This window comes from Mugil cephalus, chromosome 19 (assembly GCF_022458985.1).
Source record: "Mugil cephalus isolate CIBA_MC_2020 chromosome 19, CIBA_Mcephalus_1.1, whole genome shotgun sequence".
Taxonomy (NCBI): domain Eukaryota; kingdom Metazoa; phylum Chordata; class Actinopteri; order Mugiliformes; family Mugilidae; genus Mugil; species Mugil cephalus.
In genome coordinates, this window is record NC_061788.1 from 6346741 (window position 1) to 6360925 (window position 14185).

The 14185-nt window shown below is 38.9% G+C and overlaps 2 protein-coding genes across 2 annotated transcripts; both read left to right on the top strand.

Annotated features, from left to right (window-relative positions):
• The first annotated feature begins 1874 nt into the window (after positions 1 to 1874).
• Positions 1875 to 5852, top strand: ptcd2 (pentatricopeptide repeat domain 2). Its single transcript, XM_047569808.1, has 10 exons — positions 1875 to 2168; positions 2558 to 2650; positions 2733 to 2862; positions 3476 to 3593; positions 3689 to 3767; positions 3852 to 3943; positions 4043 to 4156; positions 4249 to 4323; positions 4418 to 4531; positions 5167 to 5852. The coding sequence occupies exons 1-10, from the start codon at positions 2039 to 2041 to the stop codon at positions 5386 to 5388; spliced, it is 1167 nt and encodes a 388-aa protein (XP_047425764.1). The 5' UTR covers positions 1875 to 2038; the 3' UTR covers positions 5389 to 5852.
• A 425-nt stretch (positions 5853 to 6277) lies between these two features.
• On the top strand, positions 6278 to 12882 carry cacfd1 (calcium channel flower domain containing 1). The gene is made up of 5 exons (XM_047570143.1): positions 6278 to 6881; positions 9576 to 9648; positions 10063 to 10188; positions 10325 to 10432; positions 10780 to 12882. The coding sequence occupies exons 1-5, from the start codon at positions 6773 to 6775 to the stop codon at positions 10856 to 10858; spliced, it is 495 nt and encodes a 164-aa protein (XP_047426099.1). The 5' UTR covers positions 6278 to 6772; the 3' UTR covers positions 10859 to 12882.
• Positions 12883 to 14185: the final 1303 nt, after the last annotated feature.

Sequence of the window (14185 nt, forward strand, 5' to 3'; positions counted from 1 at the left end):
CAATCAGTACCAGCTGTTTCCTTTTTTTTCTTCTTTCTTTTCTTTTTTTTTTTATGTCCTGTTCCAAAACGCTTTCAGTGGGGACATTTATTAATGATGATGGGGCACCCCGGGCACTTTCCAAAACCAAAGGGAAGTGCACACGAGGAAAAATCAAAGAAGATCTAAGAGCTGCTGCCTGACAGCACAACCTGGCTGTTTGTCAAGGGAAATCAGAGTCTGGGCGGTGAAATGGAACCCCTGCAAAAAGAGCCACATCTCCTTGTTTTTATTATTACATAATGGAAACATATCGTTTGTTTCTAACATCATTTCCAAATGATTTGAGCAACTTTAAAATGAGCTGCCATCACACTGAATGGTATGCAGTTATAAAGAGAGAGAGAGAGGCCAAACTCCAGAGAGACACATGCACCTTGCAGGATACCATAAATTATCAAAGGCCCTGCGTCTGATTGGCTGAGCAAGCAATCTCAGCTAGATGGGCTGAGATCGTGTTGCCAAGGCAACAGTGGGGAACCTCCCTGTCCCGACCCTATTTTTTTTTCTTCTCCTGTGCATGACTGTCTACTGTATCTTTGCTGTATCTTTGTTTATATGGGAAAGCACCTTGATCATTGAAATTAATTTTTTGGATCATACATAGAGCTTTTCTTCTGATTAAAAATGGCCGCAAGTTTAGTTCTGCATTAGTGTGACCCATAAACTGTACAGTCTAAAAACTGCCTAAAGTGGAAAATTACAATTTACCTTTAAGGCCTGAATGAAAAATAAGGTTCTACAGTGAACTTGAAATGTCCATATTCTGTACTCCAATAAAAAATTAACATAATGAAACTTTTTACTGTTATATATACTACTACTAATAAAAAATAACAACAACAACAATATAATAATTAATTTTAATATAGAGTTTAATTTTAATAGTTGTTTGACCCAACATGACCGTCACAGAAAAAATGCAGAGTAACTCTACTAAGGACACAAGTCCTTGGTTATGTCATGCTGTGTGGGTCAACGGGTACACTGACTAGTGGCAGGATTTGGTGCTTACTGCAGCCTTCTATATTGGACTGATGAGTGACTGTATAAATAAAATAATAGGGCCACTTTACCATCATCATTTATCATCAATGACTGTTTTTGTAACTGAACAAATAAAGATCAAAATAACTATGCTCAACGTTATTCTTATTTTCATGTATTTAACCTTCGTCTAGCCAGCATGCACTTGTTTACATTACCAGAAAGTAAAATTACTTAGAGGGTGAAAGGAAAAAGGGCGACTACTGAATGTCTTTTACTCACCAAGAGATTTTTGTTCTTCCATGTAACCACTACAGCCAGCTGGAAAATATACTTCATTTGAGCACAGAGAATCCACACCAAGTAATAAAATTATTTGCAGGATTTATTAGCATTCAAAATGCCCTTTTTGTGTATTCTGTGAGCTTTAATATTGCAGCAATGCAAATTTTGTATTTAAGCACACAATAAAACAATTTGATGAGCAGGAAGACATGGAAATGATTTACTGACTAAAATAAAAAATGATATATTTTATTCATTATCCTTGTTGCTATAATCATTTTTTTATTTTTATTATTTCTGCTTTTGGGAGAAAGTCAGATCTCATCAGACATGTTGTTCAATACAACAGCACCACCTGCGGGTTAAAAGAAGAAGACGTTTTCGGCTGCTGTTGTGGTCATTAATAAGACGCTTATAAAGATTTCTGTGAAAGAAAACGTGTGACAGAAAATTTATGCAAACTTCATGTCGCTGAGCATAAAAAAATCACAATCTGAATGTAAACTTAATGTACTTCTACACCGGGTCACAGGGTCGCGCCATATTGGATGATACCAACTGACAACTGCGTGGTACCGATTTAAAACAACTAGTCTGCAGTCCATCTCAAATTAATTTACTCAGAATAGCTGTACTGTATGTTTAAATATATGAGTGTTCAGTGAGACCACCGGCGTTTTTAAAATGTGTTATATGTCCAGTATCATCCCCCTTAATTTAATTTGCAATGGTACAGTCAGTGGGCAACATGGCGCTGGGGAGACTTGGTAGATGTTGTCGCTCGTTGCTACATGAGACCAATAAAGTATTGTTCTGTGGTGTTGCAAAGCCAGGCTGGATTGAAAGCTGCGTAGGAGGTAAGAACAACAAATCTCGGCAATGTGTGTCCTTTTTTTTGATTCAAAAACGCCCCCCAAAACCTGCATGTTTGACGAACAGATACAAGCTAGCATCTAGTAAACATTCCACACGCAACTTTAAATAACCTTCGTCAGCTGTGTGTAACATCAGTGAACATGAGTGTGTTGTGCTGACAAGCTAACCACATATTGTCTCATCATGGGCTTTACTGGTGAGGTTTATATTATTTGTAGCCAACATCTTGGAAAATTTGAGTTACATAAGGTCAGTAGCTAAGTACTCTGACATGCAGGTCAGATTAGAAGGGGCTATGTGGTTTATTGTTGTCCGTGCAATAGATTAAATCTTCTTTATTGTAACCACATCTCATATTTTACATCTGCAGCTAAAAGGTATCTGTTGTCAGAAGATGTTATCAAACTGCAAGACTTTCAGCAGAGGAAGCTGGCTGTGGCTCACCATGCCATGGGACCGAAAGGTGGAGTAGCTGTACTCACAAAACTGCAGTTTCGTGTCTTAAAAGCTTACATTTATATCTATATTTTTACTTAATTTTACAGGAAATTATTTTGATGAAATCAGACAAAAGCTACAAAATGAAGAACTGATTCTGCGAGATGAGCTGAAGCTTCTCCTTCACCTGTGCCAGACTCCAGATGATATGCTGGTGGCCAGAGATGCCATCTACAGGTACTTCCTTTGGGGACAGTTGTCTATCACATAAAGAGGGACTGTCTTTTTCACAAACTGGTTGCCTCATGAACCATAATAAAGTGAAATGGACTCAGTCATCATAAATAATAAATAATAATCATAAATGAGGTTGAGTGAATAACACAAGTGTTGCAACACTCTGTACTAGTCGACTATATAAAAACACAGTACATTACAAATGTAACAAGTAACTATTTAAATTGCTCTCTCTAGTTCGCCAGGTCTCATATTGTTGTTTATAATCTTGTTTTGGGGAAGGGAGTTCCCCAGGGCTGTAGTTTGGGGTCTCTGTTTTTTATTTTACATTTGTGACCAGATGCAACATTGAGTGAACGAAATTTTAACAACACAGTCATGTAGTCCTCTGCAGATGTTAATTTGCAATGTGACTTATTTAAGTATGCTGTAACAGATTTAAAACTGCTTTTAGATGTGAACAAAAGACAATGTTATTTTTGCGACACGTTGTTAAGTTTCTGTCTCCATGGTATTGAGTGTTTTGATGCTCATTTGACAGAGCAAAAGCACACACCCCACGTGTCAAATGTCTGATTTGTTAATAGCTGTGCATTTAATTTCTCCTCACAAGGTATCACAAGGAGAACTCTAACGTGTTGTATGGAGAGTTTAAGTTTGGACCTCTTTTCATGAGACTGTGCTATGAGCTCGGCATGGAGGACCTGGCTGCTGCAACAATTTCAGATAAAGTCAGTATTACATTAACAAGTATAAACAACAAAGCAGGACAGCTACTTTTGTGTGAATTGACTAATAACATGAAGCTATTCTCTCGTATGAACAGAATTTGAAGGGATTTTTCCACGACACAACATCCTTTAACATCGCTATAGACATGTTATTCATAAAAGGCTCCTATGAAAGTAAGTCGCACTTTGACCCTCTTCTGATAATTTTTTCCCAGTTGTCATTGCTGTGTAACATTTACAATTTTTGACTATTTGCAGGTGCTTTCAATATACTGAGAATAATGAGGAACCAATGTGTAACATTCAACAAAGACACACTGATACTGCTGACTGCTACATGCTATAAGCTGGTAACATTTAACATTGCATCTCCAAGACCTTTATTCATTGGCGAAGTTCAGGATTTTAGGTGTTTTCTGTGAACTGATGTCCCATTTCATTTTGGTCAGAACACAGCAGAGTCCTACAGGATCTGCACTGCTCTCATTGAAGAACACCAGACAAAAGGGCACTTCATCCCCAGACATGCTTACTGCTTTGCTGTAGCATTAGCACTTAAAAGGGTAAGTAATATGTTCTTCAGTGTCGGTTCCGTTCATGCATGCAGGAAGATGTGAACAATGCCATGTTTTTTTCTGCTTTTTTCTTGTTCCAGGAGGACCTAGAAAAGGCAAAGACTTTGTATACGCAGATAATGAACACCGACAACAGACTATGCCTAAACTTCAAGGTACAGCTGCAGCATGAAAATGTAGTATATTATATTCCTCCCTGTTGTTGTCCTGTGATTTAATAACATTTTTTTTTTTTTTACTGTGTTTAAGGTTTTAATACTGATAATGACAGGACAAATGGGGGACGCCGTATCCATCCTGTCTGCATCCCTGTTGCCTAACACCCCTCAGTTTGTGAAAAAGCCTGAATTTTCAAAGCAGGTGGTGAGTGAAACACAGATGTTACTTCTACTTAAAAAATCAGTATATGCAAAGGGTATGTGAGTATGCATTAGTTGGAATGACTCTTCTTATTATGATTTTTTTTTTAATAAATGCTTTGTATTACTGATTCTTAAATGAATAATAATGATAAGGAAACCTTTGATGTATCCTCAGAGACAATTTGGAAACAAGTTGGTGCCTTAAAAAAGTCTTTAAAATTCTTACATTTTCTTCACTATGTGGGTTTTGCCACAGCCATGTCTCTTTAGGAGACTAGCAGCAGGTAATGTCTTTATTCACTCCAGTGGGAGAAGTGAATATTAGCATAGATTTACCTTTTCATTCTCTTTATATCTTGAATACTTATCACTGAACATTCTAGCCTTAAAGTGTAGTTATTCAGACAGATGCATAAGATGAGATGTTGCATTGTTCAAGACTTTCCTCTTGCAAGATCTGGCAACCCTGATAGCGCTACAACACAAAGACAGATTTCAGATTTGTGTTTTCATCTCCTAAATATTCACTGTTCACTTCTACACTTCTTCTTTTGTAAGGCGTGTACTGATCAAATTCGTTAACACAAGATGGAGAATTTGATAATTAACTCTGCGTCCTCTTGTGACCTGTTTCAGGTGGATTTGCTCCTTTCGCGCAGTGAGGGGAGAGCGCACATGATGCAAGTGCAGGAGATGGTGACTGAACTTGAAGATGCTGGTCAGGTGTCTTTGCAGACCCTAGATGACATGCTGTGCCACACCCCCAGGGGGAAGAAGAAACCTTTGCAAATGTTGCAGGAGAGGAGGATCAGCCGGAGGACTCTGAAGCCTCTGAACTCTAATTTACTGTCAGAATGAGGTCATTTAAACACAACAATAACCAATAGTATTGATCTCACATCTGTGTGTTGTAAATGTGAAATGGAAAATGGAAAAGTTTATTTTTCTACGACAACACAAACGTTGTTGAGAGAGCTCGCCATCAGTAGAATAACAAGTTCATTAATTTATACTGAACAACTTTACAGGCTCTTAGATTGATTTGTCTTTTCATAAAGATGCTGAACTCCACAGTTTATAAAATGCTGCAGCCTTTAATGTTACACCATCGATGATATTAAACATCATCCCTATTAGTTCCAGTTATCCATCTATCCTTGAACACAGACACACTAACCCCTCTGCAGACAGGCCTTTGCCCCCACATCTTCCTTATATTGGTATAGCTGGTTGTTTCCAAAGATTTCATGTCATGAAGGATTTGGGAGAATGTATTGTGTATATTTAAGTGTGTGAATGACTCATTAAAAAGGTATCAGATATTTTTTTCTGGATTTTTTTATGCTTTAGGTGTTATTTTTATACAAAATACAGATAAAGTGAGCATTAAACTGTTAATAATGAGCAGTAACTCAGAGTCACCAATCAGCCTATCGAGCATGTCTTTGGAGGTGGGAGAAAACCCACACAGGCACAGGGAACATGCAAACTCCACCCAGAAACGCCCGAGCCGGACTCGAACCCGAACCTTCTCGCTGGGAGGCATCAGTGCTGGTTTAATACTCATTTTATTTTAATCTTATTTTAGTGTATCTTTCAACTACGCAACGGTGACCAAGCAATTCCCCCCGTCAAAGTTTATCTAAGTTTATCTAAGTCAAAGTATAAAATATTAATTATCAAATCAGCTGGTTGGGACGCCCCCCGCATGTAAACAAACAATGACGCACTGATGACGCACACCAAGTCCCTCCCACAATGCACCGCTTGCGTCGTCTGAGCAACCACGGACGGGAATAGCTGTTATGCTAATTTAAACCGAGCCAAACCGAGTAGATTCATTTTAAATTAGTGAAAAAGCTAACAGGGATTCGTCCTTGTTCACTTTTGTAAGGCTAGTAGAAAGTTGGGGACGTATGCAGCGGTGATTCCTGCTCCTAGCGGCTGGTGTTGGCGGTGCTCTTTAGCATGAGGCTAACCGCTTAGCTGGTAACATCAGCTGGTTGGCTGGTAACATCAGGCAGGCTGGCCGGACGGACAAAGGGAAGAAACGACTTGGAAAGTTTAAATTACACACGCTAATTCTGAAAGTGACTGCGGCCTCGTAGTAGTTAAGTTAGCGGATTTTTTTCTTTTTTTTTAAAAAAAAAAACTTAATTTAGATATTGTCGAGCGGTTCCGGGCTGACGTTTGTTAAATATCGGCTTTCGGTAGCTTCAGCGAACGTAGCTAGAAAAACACAATGAGCACCGAAGAGACCGCAGCGCCTACTAAAACCGCCCCGGAGGATGATGGCATGACGTGGTGGTACAGATGGCTCTGCAAAATAGCTGGGGTCCTGGGAGGAATATGTAAGTAGTTGAAAAAGTTTTATTAAGAAATTATTTTGTCTACAGCTACGTGTGTAGTGTTAATTGCGTTCGCTTACTTGGCGTCATTTTCTGTGACAGGTGCATTTAATGTCCCGATACTTGGCACTGTTTATATCTGGGGGTGTCTTGTTCCGTATTTATAAAAGGTTCAGAGGAGAAACCGAATAGAAATGTTATCAGATTAGCTGAAACATGTTTGTTTGGTTGTGTGTTTACAGCACCTACACTTGCTCTGCCACTAAACAAAAGCCTTGTTACAGCTCATTGTCCTCATCTCACTGCAGCAGCAGCCACCGCTGGGCACCGCCTGTTTTGTGTGGTTTGCTCGTTTTCGTTATTTTTAAATCAGTGCTGTGATATGATTGCACATAGCATTTAATCTGGTATGTGCGATCAAGAGCTTAAAGTGAGACAGAAGTGATTGTTAGCGCTGTCTTTGAGGTCTTCCAGCAGCATTACATCCGTCCGTCCGTCTCTCCTTCACAGTGACACCAGAGTCACAGCGACTGTATCACATTAACCACTGCATATTCAATGGGTGCTGTATTATTAAGGAGGGTGGATGGTCTAAAGCAGTGGAATGTGTGTGTGTGTGTGTGGGCTCATCTGGCCCAGCAGTTCACAAACAGACACAAAGCACATTTATCCTCTATTCTCGCACACACAAACTTTTGTGTTTTGACTCAGTAACAAAAAGATTATTGCACCAATATTGGTGGAAAGGTCACAGAGGTTTTATTGTCTCATTTCAGCCTCATATAGCAGGTGCAGTACATAGTGAGATAAGAGGGCAGGAACTTTCATTCAATAAAAGTGCTGATGTCACATTGTAAAATGGGATAATTCGGTACAGAGCCAAAGTGATGTCGCCCCAGTTCTCAAAACATTCAGCTTATAACAAATTTATCTCAGAGGAAAGGCAGTTCTGGCATTTGAGAAGATGGAACCATGTAAAAACACTCGTCTTGTCACCTTGATGACGATGAATGATTAATTCTCAACTGTATCTATTAATAGAAAAAAAAGTGTTCCACATGTTCCACAGAGATTATTTAAAAGCAACACATCTGATAATTGATCATTTCAGTGAAGTTTTAAACTGTAAATATTTGTTTGTTTACATAGTTTTATATTCCTACAAACCGAGTCCCTTGTGTACGTTGTTTGAATTGTAGGTTTGAGAAATGTGGGGCCACGTTTTATCTTTGCTTTACTGTCTAAAAAAAGTCCTGAACATAAATGTCAGTTTAATCATTAAGGAACACAATAATTAGCAGCAGCCCTACTTTTCAGGTGTGTCAGGACACAATACGAGGACACTGAAACACACTTAACACACTTAACGCACTTAAATGGAACAGGGCCAACATTAATCTTGTACAGTTCAGTTTATACATTCATTTAAACGATTATGCTGAAATGGAGGCCTCACACAAACAGTTAATCCCAAAATGTGACATATCATGTGTGCATCTGTCCTCACCTTTTTATATTTTTTGGTATATCTCTATAATTGACATAATTATTTGATGATATCAAACAGTAAGTTATTTTAGCTCTTGCTCACTGATTAGCCCTGAGCTTGTGTGAATGTACGTGCCGTGTACTTGCATTGTGTATTTCTGAGAGTGAGCATGCAGTAGGACCCATGGGCCCTGAGAGCAACACTCCCCACGTCACGCAGGCACGAAACCTTTGAAACAAAAGGATGAAAAGAGACGTTATTCAAACAACACCCAGAATTAGCATTAAATTAAATTATCATACATGAAGTGCGTAGCTCGCTTTGATTTTGATACGGTTTTAATTAGTGATTCAAATTTGATATGGGTAATTAATCTACATCTCTGCTCCAGATTCAAGCTGCTTGTTTGAAGCTTCTTCAGATGCTTCCAGACTGCCTAACTATACTCACTTGCCAGTTCATTAGGTACACGAGTAAAAACAAGTGCATTATGATAAAACGACCCTTTTCTAAATCTTGGCTTCATGACAGTCGCCATTTGTTTAAAATAAGTGAGAAAGCTGTCGATTCAACTGCGTTTCCACAACTGTTTACTGATTGTTTTCTCTTACATGCTGCTATTTAAAGTGACTGCAAACGGATTTTGTGGTGTATGCAGTGAATCTTTTTTGGACCCTGTTTTCTAGTACTTTTGAATTGTGGCACATGTTCCTATTATTTTGACAACCTGTAATAATGTAAGAGATGGAAAACTAGCACTGCAGATATGCACATAAGATTGGAAATTACCACATTTCTGATGACTTTGACTTAGATAGACTTCAATGATAATGAAGGGAAATTGCTTGGTCACAGTAGATTATTGCACATAAAAAAAAACAAATAAATAAATAAAGCACAAGTAAAAAGAAAGATAAAACAAAAATGAAATATGATTAATAAGTATAAGTATTATGTAGTAAAATTAAATAGAAAATGGTGTAAGCAATAAACATAACACTATAAAGGGGGTTACATGCATGACTTATATTGGAATGCATTAGTTTGTCACCATTATAGCTAATGTTTTGGCAAGAGAGTGTGTTTAAGGCAATATAAAACCGTACTGCACTGCTCAAGATCATTTTGTCGTCTCTGTTGTCCTGTTGTGTATTTTAGATACATATTAAACGTGTAACGTCGTGTTCTGCTTTCTCCACGTCAAACAGCCTGTGCCATCTTGGGAGTGTGGAACTGTGTCACTGTGAATCCTTTAAACATTGCCGCAGGAGTATGGATGGTGTAAGTATCCAACACAAACAAACTTTTCCTATGACAGCACGCCTTAATTATCTCATTCATAGTCCACAAGTCTAGGCGTGTGCATACAATGACTCATTTAACACCACGTGAAAGTCACAAGCTAGATCTTAAACCTCAAGACCCAACAGAGGCTCACATACTGGTCTCATATTACCCTTGATAAAAGTATATTACGCATATGTTTCTGTTAATTTACATTCTAGTATTTGTATAAATGATGGGTAAGTATTCTTTTTTTTTTTTTTTTACCGCTGTGAAAATGTCCTCGGAATTTTAATGACGGCATAAAGGTTATTTTCCAACCGGCTACTGTGTTTATATTCCTGTATTTGAGATGGAAGTAGATACGCAATCATTTACCGCTGTGTTTGTGTCCTTTCCTCCTGTCTCAAGGTTGAACGCCTGCGTGCTGTTCCTCTGTGAAGTCCCATTCTGTTGCCAGTTCATAGAGTTTGCTAATGCAGTCGCAGCCCGTGCAGATAAACTCAAACCCTGGCAGAAAGCCTTCTTCTATTGTGGGTAAGAATAACCGTGCATTGTGCGCGGTTCAAGTCACTGGAAGAAGCTGGATAAAAAAGCTACCGAACGTACGTTTGTCTGAGCGGTTGTACGTGATATGATTTGCTGACCCTTTGCCTCTCGTGCATATTTTCAGGATGGCTCTGTTTCCCGTGTTCTTGAGTTTCTCCATTACAACCTTGTTCGGAAACGCCATTGCCTTTGCCACGGGAGTTCTGTACGGCCTGGCGTCTTTAGGCAAAAAGTAAGATGTCTGCAAGTAGCACGCAATGATCACAGAGTTTATAAACATGTGCACTCTACAGACTCAATAACTGATCTCTTGATGTCTCACTCACACCAAAATTAAAACAGGCTCTCACGTTAAATACCACATTATAATCAGTTAACATGTTTTTTTTTAACTTTATGCTCCGTTAAGTTCTAACATTCCTAATGAAGCTCTTTATTCACGTAAATTAACTTCTGACAGTTGTGTAATAACCCTCCACTTAAACTCTTTTATCCTCTCCTGTCATTCCTGCTTCTTCTTTGTTTCCACCCACCCACCTCCACCTGGCGCGTTCCTGTCTTCCTTTTCTTTTCCTTCAGGGGAGACGCGGTGACTTACGCCAGACTGCAGCATCAGAAACAGGGGGATGAAGAGAAGATGACCGGAACCACAGAGTGAGGCACCTGCCTATCGACCTTACTCCTCTTCTTCTCATTTTTTTCCGGTCGTTACACTTGAATCGATCTCCCTGTTCTCCAGCCTTCCTACCTCTCCCTCCCTCCACGCTCCTTTCATCGTCTCTGTCACCACATAACATTGGTCCTGAGTTTATTTGTTTACCTTAACTTCTACTGTTTTCTTGATTTAATAGCATCCAAACAAAGTGATTATTACCGAGCCTGTGATTTGGTACCTGGATTGTAATGGGAGTTTTCATTGTGCCGTGACACCTTAAACTGAATGTTTGTTTTATGGGTTGTGTTAGTTTCTTCCTCCCTGCTGCTCCAAATCAATTTTTTTTTGTGGAAACCTTTCGACTTAAATCTATTAAGCCCAAAAGCCTTTCAGGAAAATTAAAGTGATTGTAAAATGTACATAATTGACTTCAGTCTGACTCCGAGGCTGTGATTCAGAGTTGTGTTACAGAGGGAGTGCAAATGACACTTGGACCTTTGTGTGCGTTGGCTTCATATCAAACTGAAAAAGCCACGCAGCAAGAGGGGCTGGAAGTACAAAGTATGATGCAAATACTTCACTCTCAGATCATTTACTCTAGAATAGGTCTGGGTTTTATTTTTAATTAAATGTCAACTAGTGTTGGGACAAAGTTGTGAAAACTAGCAGTAAAGAAGTTATGTTTTCTCACATGATTGGAGTCTTTAATGTTTTAACTCATCAGATTTGATGAATTAAAATTGCCTGTGTCTACTTGTTTTTTTTTTAAACTTGTGTATTTTATTTAAAGAAACTTTTTAAATTGGCCATGACAGCTACACCAAGTGTTTTCTTAACTTTTGCAGAGCACGAGTATCAAAGTGTTCTTCTTCGGTGAATTACTTTGCGTGGATTTCTGAACACTGCTGGAAGTGTCCAGGATTTAGGACGGGCGGGGAGGCGAGGGGGGTGGATTTAACGGTGCAGTGTCATGCCCACTGTACACACACGACTCTGAACTGCAGCCAGAGCGCATTTGTAAGCATAAGGATATTTCTAACTCCTGGGAATGTATCTGGTATACCCAAAGATAAAGACCTTTTTATCTTAATTTATGTTTTATTCTCTCTTATTATACCCTGAGTTGAAGCATTCCTGCACTGAACCTTGGGTGGCTTTGGTGCACGGTTCAGCTTGTTTACATACGGTGAAAAATGAGAGTAGTAGTAAGAGTAGCCAAGATGTGGCTGACAACTTACATAATGAGAACTGGAATGTGCTCTCATTTGTAAAACCTTTATTTTTTTTCTTTCTTTCTTCCTTTTGGAGTATGTTACTTAATATCTGCCTATTGTTCCATGTTTATTATAACGCTGTACCAAAACCCACAATTTAATGAGGGGAAGTGTCTTGATTCAGGGACTAATTGGCCGGTACCCCACACAATCACCAGAGCCATGGGTTCACCCTTGTCATTCAAATGAGGTATGCAGTGGTCAGTAACGTTTGTGTTGTCATGCCGTCGGTAAGGAGGACGCTTTTGGAATAACTTGCTTACCTCTTGCAGCCGTTACTGTGTTACGTCTATAACTAGCTGCTAAGTGACCGAGTGGATTATTCACACCTTACCACCAGCTCTCAGGTACCATACTTAACCGTGCACAGCATTACGTGTCATAGTAGTTCATGCATAGATCAGTGGTAGCTAACACAAGCATGAAATTAACATCTGAGCCAATGGAAAAGCATTTAAAAAGTCGCACAACCAGCGTTCACAAGTGTGTCCACAGTTTAACACTACACTCTGCACACTACAGGTTTAACACGCCGCTATGATTGTTCACAGCCATCCATCCGCTGTCCCCTTTTAACTTTACTACTGCAGTCACGTCCATTCAAGAGCCATGAACTGATTGTTATTATAATTTTTTTTTCCTGCAGGAGTTGAGTGTGTGTTTTTTGCTTTAAGGAATGTGTGTTTTAATGTGTGTTGTGATGTGAATCCTGATCCTGATTCTGAATTAGTGGATTAAACAAACTTGCTACTATCACCATGGCATTGGCGTCTTCTGTGAAGTTGAGCTCTCTGAGGACTTGGTGCAGATGTTTGGGAGTGAAATGCGTTGATTTTCAAATCCTGAACACTTTCGATTATTTCTTTTAGGAACTGTTATTCAGTGAAATATGATATTTGCTAAATGGAACGTAACATCTGTATATTATTCTTGAAATATTCCATAAACTACTGATTCTTGATTGCTGTGAAATCTTAGTTATGAACACATTCACGGTCCACAGAGGATTGAGTAATGTTTTAAACAAATACTACTGTGATTTGAGAACTCATTTATCTTGTATTATTTTATGCGTCAGTTGGCGTGGAGTGCTATTAACTATACAAATTTGTCAGATCACTATCGCAGACTAAATCCTGCTCATTTGCATTCAATCTAATACAGTCTGCTGTGTTTGAAATGCTGGGTTGGCTACTTCAGATGTAGCCGTTTTTGAGTGGTGAGCTTTTAATATTTCTTCTCTTTGTTAATGACACGGTGTTTGTGACATGAACGGCACTTGAAGCCAGACCCGTGTTTACACGCGCCGAATTGCTGTTGTAGCGACTAAACCTGGAGGATTTAAATAAGTCTGATTTAAAATGTTTCTGTTCCGACATGAACTGTTGATGTCATGTGTGGAGCAGATCATCGCAGAGCTTTACACTTCAGAGCGTTGTGAATCTTTTACGCTTTTGGTGATGATCAAGGGGGGAGCATCTTTCAGAGGAAGAATTTGTGACATGTCAGTGTCACGTCACACAAATCCTAAATCTCCCAGGGATGCATTTTTTTCACGTTTTGTTTGTGTGGTTTATATGATTGATTGATTTTTAGATCTACAGTGACATTCATTCCTTTAGAGAGTAAAAGTGAAATCAGTCTATCTAACATACCAGCAACTTTCTTTTCTCTGTGGTACACTGTGACAAGAAACAGACGCCTAACCAACTTGACATGGAAATAATCGTTTGTCTTTTTGCAGCTTTGAGGCAGAATTACTTAACCATGCAACAATAGATATTACTTTATACTCCAATCTGCCACAACATTAAAACCACCGACAGGAGAAGTAAATAACATAGACCATCTTGTGTCATTTCAATTGTTCTGTTGGGAAACATTAGCACCTGGTACTTATATGGATGTTATTTAGACCCAACCCGTGGACCCATAGACCTGTTAATGGGCTACGTCACTGTGACGTCACAATGTAAGCTGGAGTCGAACACTCTTTCAACCATGACAGTGTCGTCTTGCTGTGTTATTGGTGTTAAAACTGAAAAATCAAAAACAC